The 15697-nt window shown below is 42.0% G+C and overlaps 1 protein-coding gene across 3 annotated transcripts in view; it reads left to right on the top strand.

The window, feature by feature from the left end:
• LOC105568021 (segmentation protein cap'n'collar-like) overlaps window positions 1-15697 on the top strand; it is a 73682-nt gene that overhangs the window by 43525 nt on the left and 14460 nt on the right. For all 3 annotated transcript variants that reach the window (XM_012023369.1, XM_012023370.1, XM_012023371.1), the window contains exons 4-5: window positions 13616-13914; window positions 14500-14706. In XM_012023369.1, coding sequence (XP_011878759.1) covers window positions 13616-13914; window positions 14500-14706 — 506 coding nt within the window. The remainder of the gene's footprint in view (window positions 1-13615; window positions 13915-14499; window positions 14707-15697) is intronic.

Here is a 15697-nt window from a genome sequence, read left to right as displayed (position 1 = left end):
CACAACATGGAGAATTAAAATTTTATTATTGACATTGCTAATAGCTAGCCAAAAATTCGTGCACTTTTAGCTAAAGAGCGTGCAAAGCAAGCTGTCTTGAGCAGAACATTAGGAATAATTTTGTTTTAATACGACGTACATACACGTGGTATTTTCTGTATTGTTTTTCAAGTTAAAAATCTTTTTAGTCAGAATACAAAAATATTTAAAAAACGTGCATTGTTAAACGAAGATCAATATTTATACTTGTATTTTGAACGTGATACAGTCGATAGCAGTGTAAATTTGCATTTTAAAACGGAATTGAATACGAAGTCCGCGAATATTTTGCGTCGTGCTCTAACAAAGAGCGTCTATCTCGTGGTACAAAAGGCAACGCAATTTCCTCGATATTTCGGTGAATCGAGGGAACGAGCTGTATATCGATACGGGACGAGTAGAGGGACAGCGAAATTGGGATTGGTGGGGACCTCTCGATGGGAACGCATGCGTGAGCGCATAAAACTGAACATCTGCCACGTGCGCGGGCGGCGCATAGTGCGTGGATTCGTGCGTGGACTGAAATCACGAGGGGAAAAGAGGGATGGAAAGCATGGCCGCATCCGCCATGCGCGGCCGCCCAGGCGCGATCGACTAATTTTCCGTCTGTTTCCAATTTCGGCATCGGCGTGCTAATTAGGGAATAGAAGCCGTTAGAGGAGTGCGTATGAGATAAGACGGGCCTTATCAAATTTCGTTACCTATATTACATTCACGGAGTTAGAGCGAATCAATCCTCCTGCGGATAAAATTTAGTTTTTTCACGCTATTCTGTAGGTGAACTCATTAAAAGAAGTGCGCAATTTTATCCGTGAGCTTTTATATCCTACGTGTATGATGACAGCGTTATTTCACGTTATGTAATTCTTCTGATTTATTACAGAGGAATAAATCGCAGAGTGAATGATATCTAAACCTCCAAAGTATTTAATTCGTTTACTTTTTATCTTAAACGGAAGGTTTTGAGTTAGCGAGATAATTCATTTTGATGGCGAACGCACGCACGTGAAACGTGAAGTACAGATTGGTCGATTTAGTTTCTTTCTTAACTTCGCAAATATAATCACGACCCTGTTATGTCGATAAGCGAATTAATAATGGTGTAAAGTCTCATGTCGACGAATACAGAAAGACGATATGAAAAGGATAGAAACGAGAAAATGCAGTCGAACGCAAGGAACGGCAGACGCAATCGATAGACCGCGTTAATTTCCGCTTCGATTCGTCAAGGATTGCCTCCAGGGGGAAAAAAATAATATCCGACTATCTCCACGCATGGCAATAGCCGTGACCAATTCCTGCCGAAGTGGATTTGGAATTAGACGCGGAACCCCACTTCGGACCGCACTCCACTCCAGATCGGGTGCTCTGCGATTCTCGAAAGCTCCTCGTCATCCTCCTTTTCGAATAACTGCAAAAAATCAACTTCGAATATGATCCCCTCTTTTTCGTGTCCTACTTAATCGCCCTAGAAAAACTAAACATTTCGAGGATTGTAACGGGTAACGAATGCGCAAGGGATCAAAGGGTTTCGTGGCGTCGAAGTCTCTCGGGAGAAGCGATGTCCTAGTTTATGGCAATTCGTTGTTCGGCGGACAATTTTTATGGGCGCGCGATTCGATTCTTCGCCACGTCCCCGAGAGGGAATCAATATTTGGAGCTGTGCGTGTTCCGCCATGTTAGTCCAGCTATGCCAGGCAGCGGCGCGGCGGCCCCCATGGGGGATGTGTCTGCGAGGGCAGCTGGCGAGGCGTGTATGGGGGTTACAGGGATACTCGGAGCCATGACTTGCCACATCCACCCCTGTAACACGAGCACGCACCATTACTCATATCGCGGCTCGTTGCACGCCACGGATTCGGGACGAATCCAGGAGGGCACTTCCAGGAAGCCTCGGGATGAAAATAGGCGGCAACAATAGCCGCGACGTCATGTCTAGCTTCGTGCCAGCATAATACGCAAAAATATAATCGCGCCAGTACAATACGTAATGCAAAAACAGAATCGCGTTGAACATTTTCGATGCGCTCTTCGACTTCACAATGTGAGTTTTGTAAGAATCCGAGTTGGATTTCTATATTACAAACTAATTCAATTTAATATATACAAGGTATATGTACTTGAACTCGTATATCGTACTATTAAATATTTAAATTTAATGGTATACACAAGATACACAAGAGAGCACCACCGTGCTCTCTCTATTTCTTTATGAAATTTGTTTTAAAAAGGCCCGTGTCAAATTACTAATGATCCGAAGCATTTTCTTCTAGAAAGGATTTTCTACACTCGAGCACTCGTGTACGATTCGCAGCAACTGTAGATGAGAGAAAACGTTCGACTTTTGCGTCATATACCATATTGTGCTTTCGCGCGCGTGTTAAGTACATAGAATCGCGCGCGAGAAAATTAACTAACTAATTAAACTGTGAATTCCACCTTCGGTGAAAACCGCTCGACGTCATGCGAAGCGACGATGCTCGAAATTATCTCGCGAATATCTCACCAGCGCAGAACATGCGGGCATTATCTGTAATGAAGGCTGACATTGATAAATATAATTGTAATAACGTATTATGTTTCACAGTACTCGCAAACCGAGTACGAATGCCAATCGCAGCGTTTGGCGTAATTGTATCTGCCCGGATTGGCCGAGCCGGCTCCGATTCTTCGTCCGAGCACCTTAATTAATCCCTTCGTTAATCTCGTATTAATAAAATGGAATACAGCGAGAGAGTGCAAGCGCGAGGAAAGAGATGAGGGAAGGGAGAGGGAGAGAGAGAGAGAGAGTCACTATAGAGCGTCCATTTTAAAGCCGCGTCGACGTGCTCAATAAAAGGGCCGGATTCCTTCTCGTCGAGCACGAGCAGCTTCCTCCGTTCTTTCGCCGCGTCCTTCGTATATCTCAAACGTTTCAATCCTATCGGCGGATTAAAACATTAACATAAAACTCGTATTAGAGTCAAGCTGCACAGAGTGTCGGAGATGACGACAGTCGCCAGTAACGATGAAAAATTAAGCTCGTGGCATCTCCTCCTCCTCCCCCCTTCCCTCCTCTTCCTTTTGGCTTTTCGAAGTTCTTGCCGCCGTACAATAGAGCTTGTCTACAGTCTGTAGAAGTCGTTACCTGGTTGAGATCGTCTCTACGATTTTGTGAGGTTTTTTGCAAATCATGCTAGTTCTATAAGCGACCGCTGTGCCCTGCGGCCCGTCGAAACCTCACCGAATTCGACTTTCGACTTTTGCTACCGGATAATATAACACAATATAACCGTGAGAGGAAAATCCGTTTACTTTCAGCATTCACAATCGTCACGATACTTTTCGAGCTCGAAGAAACTGTAAATTACTGACAATTTATTGAGATATCTTTTTTTTTTTAAATAAATAGGCATTTTTCGTACAACTTGAACGTTTCTATTATCACCAGATAAATCATATTAGAACATGAAGTATTCTTGACTAAGCTGGCTAAAACACGGACTCGAGTACGGGAAAGAATGCAAAGCCAAACATTAAATAAACAAAAGACCGCATTGCTAGTACACCGAGGCGAGGTTCTTCTGGTAGAATCGTGTTGATTTAGGATAGATATGTATCAGACCGCGTGGGTTAAGGTCAGCCTGTCACCTCAAGTACCATTAGCCCTTTCTAGACACCCTCTCCGTTCTACCTCCAACCTGTCATTAATGCATCAAGATATTTTTTTGTCGATGGACTTTCCTGAGAATCTCTCGCGAGCAATAAAAGGAACGGCTATTTTGTATCAATCAGGCGTAGGAATGGGCTATGTATAATGAAAGCAATAATGCGTAGATACTTATTTAAATGCACGCTTATTCGCAACTGTAATCGTAATATTCCTTACAATTGATCATTATTCTTAAGAAATTTAATAAAGGGAGTATCTCCGTTGAAAAAGGAATCTAGCCATTGACATAGATATAATGAATACACAGAGGTTTCTGGTGCAATATGGAAGCACAATATGGAAGCGCAACATAAAAAATATGCACGTTAAACATTTAAAGTGTAAATAACATTTCAAGATACAGAGTCTTTCTTGAATTGATTAAAATACTTTAATACTAAATATTCATAGCGTGTTAATTCGAAAACTTTTTCACGAAAACCATCGTCTACGTTTTAATAAATTTCTCCACTTGTCTCCAGTGGAGACGAAAGTTCTTTCACATATGAAAAGCATAATAATAGTTAGAGATTGACCGATTTAAAATCTGTTTTGTCATGTGGGTTACTATGTCCCGCGGAAGAATTTGTGCATCACCACAACTTGCAACAAGGAACTTTGGAAGCAGCCAAACCGTTATAAATCAGCATTTGTGAGGTAGACTAAGAAACAAGTATGGCAACAAAGGTTGCTACATTAATATTAAATATAGATAGAATATTGCTGCCAAGAATAATCATTTCTAGAGCAGGTTCCTTTGTCACATTAACGGACTTATTGAACTTACATATAAATTTGTGATATTATATATAAAGATATTTCTCACCTAAATGTTAGCAGAGATTTTTATTGTGAAAAAATCATTCTTCGCGGAATTCCAGTTTTATCCAAAATGATGTCCATTCGTGCACTGCAAATCTTCCAGCACAGAGCGCGTTATTCTCGACGTAAAGTCACGATAGCATCTGTCTCTCGGAGCACGTTTCTCGCGGGCCGACGCTCGACTTCGCCCGCTTTTGCGAAGTGTCCAATAAAACTCGAGTTTTTATTGGACAGGCGACGCGTTACAATAAAATATTCCGCACGAGCTACCGCAGTTTGCTCGGCTCGCGGTTTGAACGGTATACCTGAAGGAAGCACCGTCGCTTCGTGTCTGGCCGGTTGGCGAACGCCCTCCGGTATGACGGGCTAAGCCGGAAGGAGATAGGTAACGGGAGACGAAGTTTTCGGAAGTCGAAATGAGAAAAATGCACCTTCTAAGCATGACTCGACTACCGCCTGGCTCTCCCGGTGGACGCGTGGCCATCGAAAAGTGCAAGCTAGACACGAAGAGAGAACGTCATACTATGAGGTGGCAACAATGCTCATTGACGGGCACCACCAGATCGAGAATGACTTGTATGTATGAGGTGTTAGCAAGGTTTCTGACCTCGTTTTCAGAATTCTTCCTCGTGTACGAATGCCGTCTTGATTACCTTGCTCTTTCTGCGTGGCAAAACTGGAAAATTCGGATTTTGCGTTCTTCCTGCTTCACATTTTGCTCCAGAATCTTAATTTTGTCCGCTTTACGCTTTCAGTTTTATTTTAACCGCAATTTCAATTTTATATTAATCGATATCAATCGGAAATAAGTGGTTTTTTAAGTACATACGTTACGGTGGCGAAAGATTCATTTTCTTCGGTGTAATCATCAGCAGTGCTCATTACTGCTCTTTTAATTCTGGCCTAACGAAGTGTAACATCGCAGTAACGTAAGCTCCAAATATGCCGTGCATGCGTTTTCATTTCAGAAATATGGATTTATTAATTTTAATTCTATCTATCGCACTGTTTGGCGTAGCTTTTCGTGTTTACTTCCACGATTACCGAACCGTGTCATGACGTATTCACGGATCTGCAAACTGTTTGCTCGAAAAGAGAGGTGTGACATCGTTTTTGTGAGCGTATTCGATTACGCGGCATGTCCGTTGTCTGGGCGATGACCAACGTTTTTCAGCCGCCATTATTCCCTTAATTACGTTACCTTACCGTGAATTTCGATACCCGACTTCGTTTTACAATTGCTGGTACAACGCCTCATTGTTAGTCAAGATGGCTATCGATGTCCGAAACTGATATAGCTGAACGCAACCGTGAAAACACACAGGTCCAGTTTTTCATTTTCTGGTTAACTGTTAACCAGCAGTTAGTCGTCCCTTTTTATATTATTATCTAAGAATAGATAGAGAATCGACTAGTTTCTGGTTAACAGTTACCCAGAAAATGAAAAACCAGGCCTTAAACTGCAAAAGTGCTTTGTAGATAACGGGGAGACTTTTATGGAAATTTTGTGCAATACCAAAATAAAATGGAGTGTCACGCTTCTCAAAATATACGAGATCATTACTGATTTGCACTACTATTCCGCGGTCAACGATTGGTGTATTAATCACCACCCAGGATGCTCAAAAGTGATTGCGCGTAATTTTAATTTCCGACAGTAAAAACGATGAAGAATTTATCGCTTTGCACATCGTTGTGTTAAGTGTTACGGGGTAATCGCCGAGTCGGATGTATGCTAAAGGAACAGTAAACGGGTTCAGGCCACTTTCCGACGGCATGTTGCTATTGAGCGCGCCGTTGAATAATAAACTCGCATTACGCGTTTGACGAGGAAACGAAGAGAAAAAGTCGAAAGGAGCCGTGTCGGTGTCAGCCGACGTTCCGGAACGAGCCTGGAATATTGGCGGAATATTGGAAAGCACAACTTCATGCAGCTACTATTATTTATCGGCTGCATAAGGTGTCCCGGGCCGCGTTCCTCAGGACAATTCCGCAGGATCGACTGCGTATTGTTACGTTACAGTTTTGTCGACGGTCCTATAGCTCGTTCGCGGCGGCATACTGGCAGATACAGTGATTTGCACTTATTGGTTAATAAATCAGCGCTATGGCGCTACGTTTGCCATTAGGTGCCGATATTCTTCGACATATTCATGATGAAGTGACGTTGGCGTGGTAAATTGAAATAGCGTCACTCTCTTCAATAGTCCGGCTAGATCCGCAAAATTGTCCGTAGGAAACGACGCGAAACGTTTCAGATCTTGATGATGGAAAGTAGTAACTGATAACGAGCCAAGTTACACCTAAGATTGTGGCAACGTTTGCATTCGGCACGGTCACAGTTATTACGTGACACGATATCGGTAAATCATGCAGTTCCCCTCCCCAGTTTGAAGTGATTTTAATTCATGAATTTATGGCTACGATAAACGTGGTATGATAATATAGTATGCTAGTGATGTAGTGCTACTTTCTGATGCTATTTACGGAATTAATGTATTAATTAGGTATTCTTTATGGAAAGAATTAACTTTTATGGATTCGGGGGGGAAGAAGTTACGCTCCATTTAATTTATAGTTTCCCGATTTTAGCTGATGACTTATCCGCGCTGAAAAGTTATTTAACTGTGACGTTGTCGCTGACGATCAAGGATTGTCACGGTCACCAGGTTTATGCATTCATCGGAGACCTATAGGCACTGTCAAGCAGCCTAGAGTGCGCATAATAAGTATACCGACCGTATCGGCGGCAATTATGAAATTATTCCAATATATGCCGGCGGATCTCGAACTGCGTTCGAATGAGAGTGACGACACAAGAATAAGGGGTATCAATGGAGTGGGCATTTGACAGGATTTAGATAGCATCTTAACAGCGGTGGTTTACACGCTTTATCATCCGGCGGTTTTAACCTAGTGACTGGCTCTTAGAGTGGCTAGTCACTGTGAGGATTAAATAGGCATGTTTATATGAATGTACAAAAACAATGCTAATAATTGTAGCAGCAATGGATATCTCTCTCTCTCTCTCTCTTCCTCCCCTCCCCTCCACTTCCTACAGGTTACCTCTGTGGTTTCCATTATATTTTTGTTCCTCCTAACTGTACTTATTATAAAATTTTACGTATATCAACATTTAAAGCGTGCTTTGTGTGCTTCAAAATTATCTTTCAATAGAAGATATTTAGTAACTGGTGTAAAATTGGAACAAAGTTTGCGACGAATAAAAAAATCAATTCTCTCACACACGATATAATTTAATATGTAAAAAGTGTCATTATATATTTTTATATTTAATCCTGAAATTGAAGTCACCGAAGTTAAAATGTTTCTCTTTACTTAGTTAAACTCTAGATATTGATTTTACAAGTTGCTTAATTTTTAAATATTTTTAAGAGTACAACTTCTTTTACCTACATTTTCTCAACTCAGATGTCAACATAAATAAACTTTTTTTTCCATAGTTACATATCCGCATTTCCATATACATACGTAATTGTACAACCCCCCATCCCACATAAATTTTTCTCCTGCAAGATCTTTTATCTTTCAGGAGAAAAATTGTCCGAGTCCCATTGCGAGTGATATTACGACAAACGCTATTGGAGCAATTGGTGGCGGTCCTCAGGGCGAGAGGCAGGGTTTGCTAAGTCGGGGGATGACTCGGGGGATACCAGGGCAAGATGCACCCCTGAGTAAGCCCGTGGCACGGCAACGAGCAACGGATCAAGCCCGGGTATACGTTCCCGGATCGCAGTGGGGAGCCGGAGAATGGCATTACGGGTAGAGAGACCTTCCCTCTCTTCCCACCTCGCCTCCGAGCCGCGTATTGTCTGGCAGCCATATTGGAGTAACAGCCAACCCCGTCGTGATTGGTCCGTTTTTTAACGGAGAGCCCGTGGCTTGGCACAATACTCGACCAGCCCGTGGTTAGGCAATGCCTGGCTATACGATAGTCTATCAGTCGACTCCATGCTGCGTTCGCTTCGAACTCGTCTGTTGGCGGTGCCCGGATATTATGACTCTTCTCAAGATCGGATCGTATAACGCAGAGGCGATCGACACCACGGGACGATAAAGGGAATCCCCTATTCAGTCCTAACTTCGATCTGGTTCAGTCCAGTCTAGTCCAGTCCGGTTCAGTCCGGTGTGCGTCGAGTTTTCGCAATTTTCTCTCCAGTCAAAAGTCCCGTTGGAGATCCTTAATTGCCGCCGACGACGACGATTATGAAAATCTAAGATCATTCATATGATATATAACGCGCCAGTGTAAAAGACGCTTAGGAATGTGACGAGGATTAGCCTTTGGGAATCCTGCTGGGTGTTGTTTGCGCAGACATTTTGTTGCCTGTCGGAGTGATGAGAGACCGATGCTCCAGCTGCAGGAAAACGCTGTTCCCGAAGAATAACGTTGTCATTCGAGTTGCGGATCCGTAAACGAAACGATGTGTTTAGTGCGAGAACTTGAGCGTATGTTGGCAATTGTTTGCTATTAATACGATTAACGATTAATAGTTCAGTGACTCGAGTACTGTTACTGTGGTTAACTGTTGTGAACTGAGTTTTGGATTACGTTCCGGGTTCTTTGGCATCCTGGATTAGAAGCTAGCTCACAAAGGTATGCGTAGAAAAGCGACTTGTATACTTGTATCGTACTGCAGCGCGACTCCGAGTATTGCGTAACGCAAGCACGTGTAGCTGCTTTAACAGCAATTTGTCTTAATCGCCGCGATTTGACAACGGACATGCGACACTTCATTGACAATGTTCACGAGAGAGTTCAGTTCACACTTGTCGAATCTTATACTGTCGATTAGTTCCTCTTAAACTCGCCGATTTGCCTGCGGATATTTTTTCAAATGCTTGCCGTCTCGACTCTAGCATCAATCGTTATCAAACAATTAATATTTTCGCATATTCTGATGATTCTAAATACATACATCTCACAAAATATCCCAAATGTAATTTATCTATGATTATGGAAAACAAAATCAGAAAATTTACGAGTGCAATTGTTTTTTCAATGGAAAACTTTGAATTTATGCGACAGGCGATGAATGGTTATACTTGCCGATCAGTTTATGTCCTATTCTTTCAAACGCAGCAGTAATTACCAAAAGCAATTAACAAAAACATGTTATTTGTCAAGTGCGGTTATAGGAAGTTCAATTTGTTTGAAGAGACATGTTTTATCTATTTGCGACAAGTTATTCATTTAATAAAAAACATACCAAATAATGTTAATGTTATTGCCGCATAGCACTAGCAACTCCTTTCTCCACATATTCTTCAAAGGTGGATGCTATTAATTATCTTCCCGTTAGAGTTTAATCACGTTAAGTTCCTAATGAACTTCCATGTTTAGCTAAAAAGATCAACCACAAGCTTTTAAAGAGATACGATAAGCATAAGACACATCGAGGACACGTCCATCCAATCGACCGACCGGTCTCGCACACTCGTACGACGAAACAAGACACGACGAAACGGCCGACAGTTCGACATCGATCAGCGGCAGGATTGATGATCGCAATTACGATTTATCGTTCACGGCAGGTGACGCGCGACGATTCGCGCGTTCCTTCGGCTCCAAATGAGACGTCAAGCTCCGTTCCGGAGTTAACCGGTACCAGGTTGTCGCCCTTTTGTCGAGGGGTACGAACGAGATTATCGCGACGCATGTATACGCATTGTCACCCCCTCAGGAAAGGACAATCGTGCCGGCGCATTCGGCCACGAGGATTCTCTTCCGGTGACGCCGTCTGCGAACGAATTGGGAAAATATCGAACAAGAGCGCGTTTCTCTCGATCCTCAGCACAGGATCGTCGGCACCGAAAATTCTGTCGAGTAATGCAAGAATTATTATCCAACGCGTCGGACCGTCGGGTTAAAGGTAGAGAAAAAGAAGGGCGGGGGGAGGGGGATGGAAGAAAATGGTCGTTAAGCGTGCGCGCGAAATATGAGAAATGATCTGTCGACATTCCCGTGGCCGTGGAAAAAGCCGAACGCGGGCTTCAAAGAAGCCGTGGAATTGAAAAAGCCGGAGGGCCGCGCCATTAGATGCAGCGTGATAGAGCGAATTCCGTGCGACGGGGCTTGGTCGAAGGAAAATCCATTCCGACGGCAGAATCTCGAGCGTTGGGGAAAACCAGGACTTTCTTATTTACTCCTTAAAATGATAATCGTCAGCGATTGCGGTAAACTTTACACGACTGGGGACCAACTTTCAACTCTTCGTGCAGTCAACGCAATATCAAAAATCTATCGTGTGAAATTTGTGAAAAGAATTGGTATATTTTTCCTCTTAAACAGAAATCTTATTAGACGAATTGATTTTCTAGAGCAATAAGTATTAACAGAGTATTAACAAAAAAAAACGAGAATATAAAATATGTAAATATCTTGTATTGCAAAAATTCCCTTGCTAATTTTATGTAAAGAAAGAAAATCTGTCCTATCTTTTTCTCGACTGTAAATTGCTACTAAAGTATTGTAGCATCTATTTGTAACTTCTTTTGCTGCATATTTTATCTTATGATCCATTTCTCTTAATTGGAGAACGAGACAAAATTGCATTTGTTACATTTTCAATGCCTGCACATACGAAAAATTTCTACTGTGGGAATAAGGACGTGACAGAAATTATATTTTGTAAATATCTGTTATATAGCAGAGAGAAGCAAAAAGAGCACGGTATAATAAAAGACACAAAAATCATGCTGCACCGGTTAAAAATTATGCTTACACCAATTACGCGTGGCGCACACACTTCGGCGTGTGTGTGGCTGAAAGTAATTTCACCTCATAATTCCACCGGGCTTTAAATAGGCTTTACGTCGAACGGGAAGGGGCTGTTCTGACTTCCCTCAAATTATAGACGGCCATTATCGCGCGGTCGGCCTCGCATTTGGGCCAGACAATGGCCGCCACCACTCGTTAATGTAATAGGCATCCAAAAGGTACGAGCTCTCTCTCTCTCTTTCTCTCTCTCTCTACTGGGAGGCACTCATCGGTAGGAACACCGTGCAGGACGAAAATCCTCCTCTTTCACGGTCAACCTGTCCGCCGTTTCGTCAAGCGGACTTGCCCGGGTTCCAGGCAGCCCCCGAAAGAGGAATTATTATTTTATGAGATTATTATCTCTAATAACATCGCCCTGTTACGAGGAGAGAAAGGAGTACGCTTTTGTGTTCGACGGAAATGTTTCACACGTAGAAGTAGCTCGCTTGAGCGGCTCGATATTATCGATGTTTTGACGAAAGTTCAGGTAGAAAATCTAAGAGCCCTTTTATACTTAATGTTCTAACGAAATGTGGTATATTCTGTAGCACGTGATAGCCACAAATAAGAAAGTTCAACATCAAAATTCCTAAAAGTCAGCTGAAATGTATCATCGTATTCAATACTAGCAAAGCATGTTCAATTTTATATTATACGTTTATTGGTAAAATTCGTAAGCTAAATATATTCAGTTATTCTGTATTAAATATTTATTGTGCAAATTAAATCGTTAATCTTACTCACGATATCTTACTTTTATAAACGATATGTAACTATGATAGTGTAAAAATATTAAGTACCTTTAATGATTTTGATTAATTGAATAACTTTTATTAAAAACTCTGTCTCTTCTTATATCTATCTAATCATTCACAACATGCAAAATTGTTGTACAGTTTTAAAAAACAACATTCTGACGTCGAGCGATTCTCAAAAAAGGGGGCGAGCAATTTTTCAACTTTAAAAACTTTTATTGTTCGAATATAAAAAGTGTTACCTGTCTGACCGGGACGTATGGAAGTATATTGTATTAGTTGCCCGTTGCGCATTTTGGAAACCGTGAACGATTGGAACAGCCTTGTCCATGTTATCTTTTCATGCGTGCGCAAGGGATGAAACGACGCGATCGCGCGATTGGTCGTAGGGCGGGAACATACGTAGGGCTGCTAGAACGAGCAGGTGGATCTCCAACAACACCCCTCTTTGTCTCTCAATTAGTTAAGTTTTTCTCTCCCTGTTACCCTGAAAAATTTTTCCTGTCCGTCGCTAGCTGCCAGTTTTCGAGCGCCGCGCTTCGGGTCCGTTTCTGCCGAGTCACGAGTTTATTCGGTGAAATGTTCTGAATTTATTTTTTCTCACAATTCACGTACGCGTAATAAGGTGGTTGCGATAAACGATTAATCACGATGCTACTAATTACTTTGTTTGGGAGTGTGGATGCAAGAAAAGCGAAGATATTCGAGACTAACAGTTTTGTTGCGCGCCAATGAACGTGACAGTGATTTTAATACACGACTAGAACAGTAAACGGCTTTTTAAATAACGATAACCGATTGATAAAACAGTTATCTCGAAATTAAGTGTCGCAGTTATTCTATGTGTTATGACGTCGCAAATATAGTCAGATATGAATAAGCTCAACAATTATTTTGTAATTAAAGCAGTCGAGCGAGTATTAGCTTTAATTGCAGACATTACATAGACACAAACTTGATTGAAACGCAAACATTGGTCGATTTTCATCCCGACTCTTAATCTCTTACGTAAATATATATAAATATTCAAACAATTTTTATGTTCAATTATTGTAAATGCACATGAGCGCGTGTATGTGTAATTCTACTAATTTTTAACAATTTACTAATGCCAAAGGCAAATAATTAGAAGACTCTATTCTACAGTCTACTACAATGTTGGATAAAAATTATGGAATGCATATAAGGAAACCTGTAATAAGTTGTCGATGTCGTGTCAGATCAAAGTTGCATAATAGGATGGATAAGAAACCTGTATAACGTCGTAGTGTGCAATCAAACGACTAATTAAGTATTCTCGGGTGATCTCTGCGTGAACCTTGCGAACGCACGCGAACTTGTTTACGCTCGCTTATGTTTCATCACCTGCCGCATCAAAGCACGCGTGCTTCTCGCAATGAATCACATATGTAATATCGAAAACGCCTTAATTTTTCGTCGATCTCGCCGGGCTGCGTGAAACGCGATCTAGCTAAGTTTCGATCAATTCATCGAAGCACTCTCGAGCGTTTGTGTGCATCTTTGCAGGCGAATACATCCTCAGCTCCGGCAGTCAGAACGGAAGTGCAAGTAGCATCGTCGAAGAGGACGATCCGCTTCTCAACGAAGCATCGTTGGCTTTGGACAACCATCCCTTGGCTGACTTAACCGATGAGTCTCTGGGTTTAAACGACACTCTAGGACTCGAGCATGACTTTACTTCAGACTTACTCGGAGGTAGTCTCTTGGAAAGCGCCGGTGTAGAAGGCCTGCTCTGCAACGATACTCTGGGCTTTAATCTCGAGGAGGCGCTTCAACTCGTTGGCCTCGATGAGGCTCAACCAGAGGTTTGTGGAATAGCTTCGTAGCTTCTACTTGAAAGTACCCACAATTTCACTCTTTATGAGGAATAGACAATACATTAATATTTTATCTTTCAACGACGAGCTAGCTGCTTTACAAGACGGATCGTGAAACTGTAATCGCTTCTATCTTTGTAAATGGGCGATTAATCGGAATATTTTCATTGTTTACCAGTTGAAAATTCATATAAGATTAGCAAGAATTATTTTGACCTCGATAATAGTCTTTCTTCTCCACATACTCTCTATTTAAATATTATATTATATAATAATAATTTTTGTCAGCAAGCCTGTTATTTGAAACTGTGGTTGTTGAGAAAACGTATATTCGAAAATAAATATAAAAGGTAACGAAAGTCAAGGGCTAGTGTATATATGTACACGTGCGCGTGCGTCATCACTAGCGTTTGACTCTCATTGCCTTTTATATTTAGTTTCGCTTATTATCTACGGAGTCTACATTACTTGAAAACGTGTATGTGGTAGGACGGAATTTAATTTTGTACGATTAGTGCGCTGTGTTTGGCGAAGACGCGATATTGTGATCATTATATAAAGATTGATCGTTAGGAAACGAAGCCGGAAGTGAAGAAGAAGAAGAAAGACGACACCGCCGACGACTCCGCAAGTGCAGAGGACGACGCGGCCATTACCGCCTCGAGTAACGCCGAGGTCGCAAAGACATCCAGGTGCGAGGATCCAGAGACCGGCGACATGATTCACACACCGCAGTTTCATCATCCCCATCACCCTCCACATCACCACCGCTCCTTCCAGGTACGAGCGACCCTGATTTCATTGCCCGTAGATTAAAACCAAGGCCAGTGCCTCTCATTGCTGCATATACAATGTTACCGTGATTGCGACAATGTAATGATTTATGTACAAAGTACGCAGGCTATCGAACGTATACATATGTCGCCCAAGTAAATTAATGAAAAATTATCCTGAGCTATCCGACACGGTTTCTAATCGAGTGTCATGGATGATGTTGAATTATCGTCTCTCTATAATAACAGTCTTCAATGTCGCCTGATACGTCTCAATAATCTTCGTGTAAACAAAATCACTTGGAGGGAATTTTATTTTATTTTAAATCGCTTCGCGCCCAGCAGCCGTGTGCTTTGATACGACCGCGGTTGATAAATCGTTCGATTTGCAACGACACGTTCATCCAGAGCGACTCTCCTGCCGTATTTAATGCCACTCGCGATACGCGCAGCTGCTGCTTTTGAGAGACGCTGAAGGAGCTGCGGATGCCGTTGCCGGGAATGGCCACGGCGTTTGCGATTTTTTTCGACATTCCGTTAATGAGAGGTTTGGAATGGCACAGTGATACCACGCGGAGCAGCCGGCGATATACGAAGTAGGAAACAAACGTCGAGAAGATAAGAACCACGCGCAAAGCCGCACAGTTAGAGCGGCGTTTACGGTCCATAAACGGGACATTCTTTATTTACAACACCGCTGCGGCTCCATTCCCGCGGCACACCCCTCCCACACGTTTATACGTTAAAACCGCATGTTAATGTAACGAGGCGATTGAAAATGGATCGCTTCCGCGTGCTTTCGTACTTTTCATCGAAAAGTTTCATTCGTGAAAACTGTAATTCTCACGATCGACAGGAATGTCGCGTGCAATTAAAACAATGTGACGGAAAGAAAAACCATTTTAAGGGAAACTCTAATTTGGAGAAATCACATTTAAAGATTCTGTTTTTACGAAACACTTGGTGACAGCTACATTTTTAATAGTAACAAAAATTTT

Source organism: Vollenhovia emeryi, unplaced genomic scaffold, assembly GCF_000949405.1.
Source record: "Vollenhovia emeryi isolate VEMERY1.0 unplaced genomic scaffold, V.emery_V1.0 DF939132.1, whole genome shotgun sequence".
In the NCBI taxonomy this organism is placed as follows: domain Eukaryota; kingdom Metazoa; phylum Arthropoda; class Insecta; order Hymenoptera; family Formicidae; genus Vollenhovia; species Vollenhovia emeryi.
This window is presented reverse-complemented; position numbering and strand designations above follow the sequence as displayed.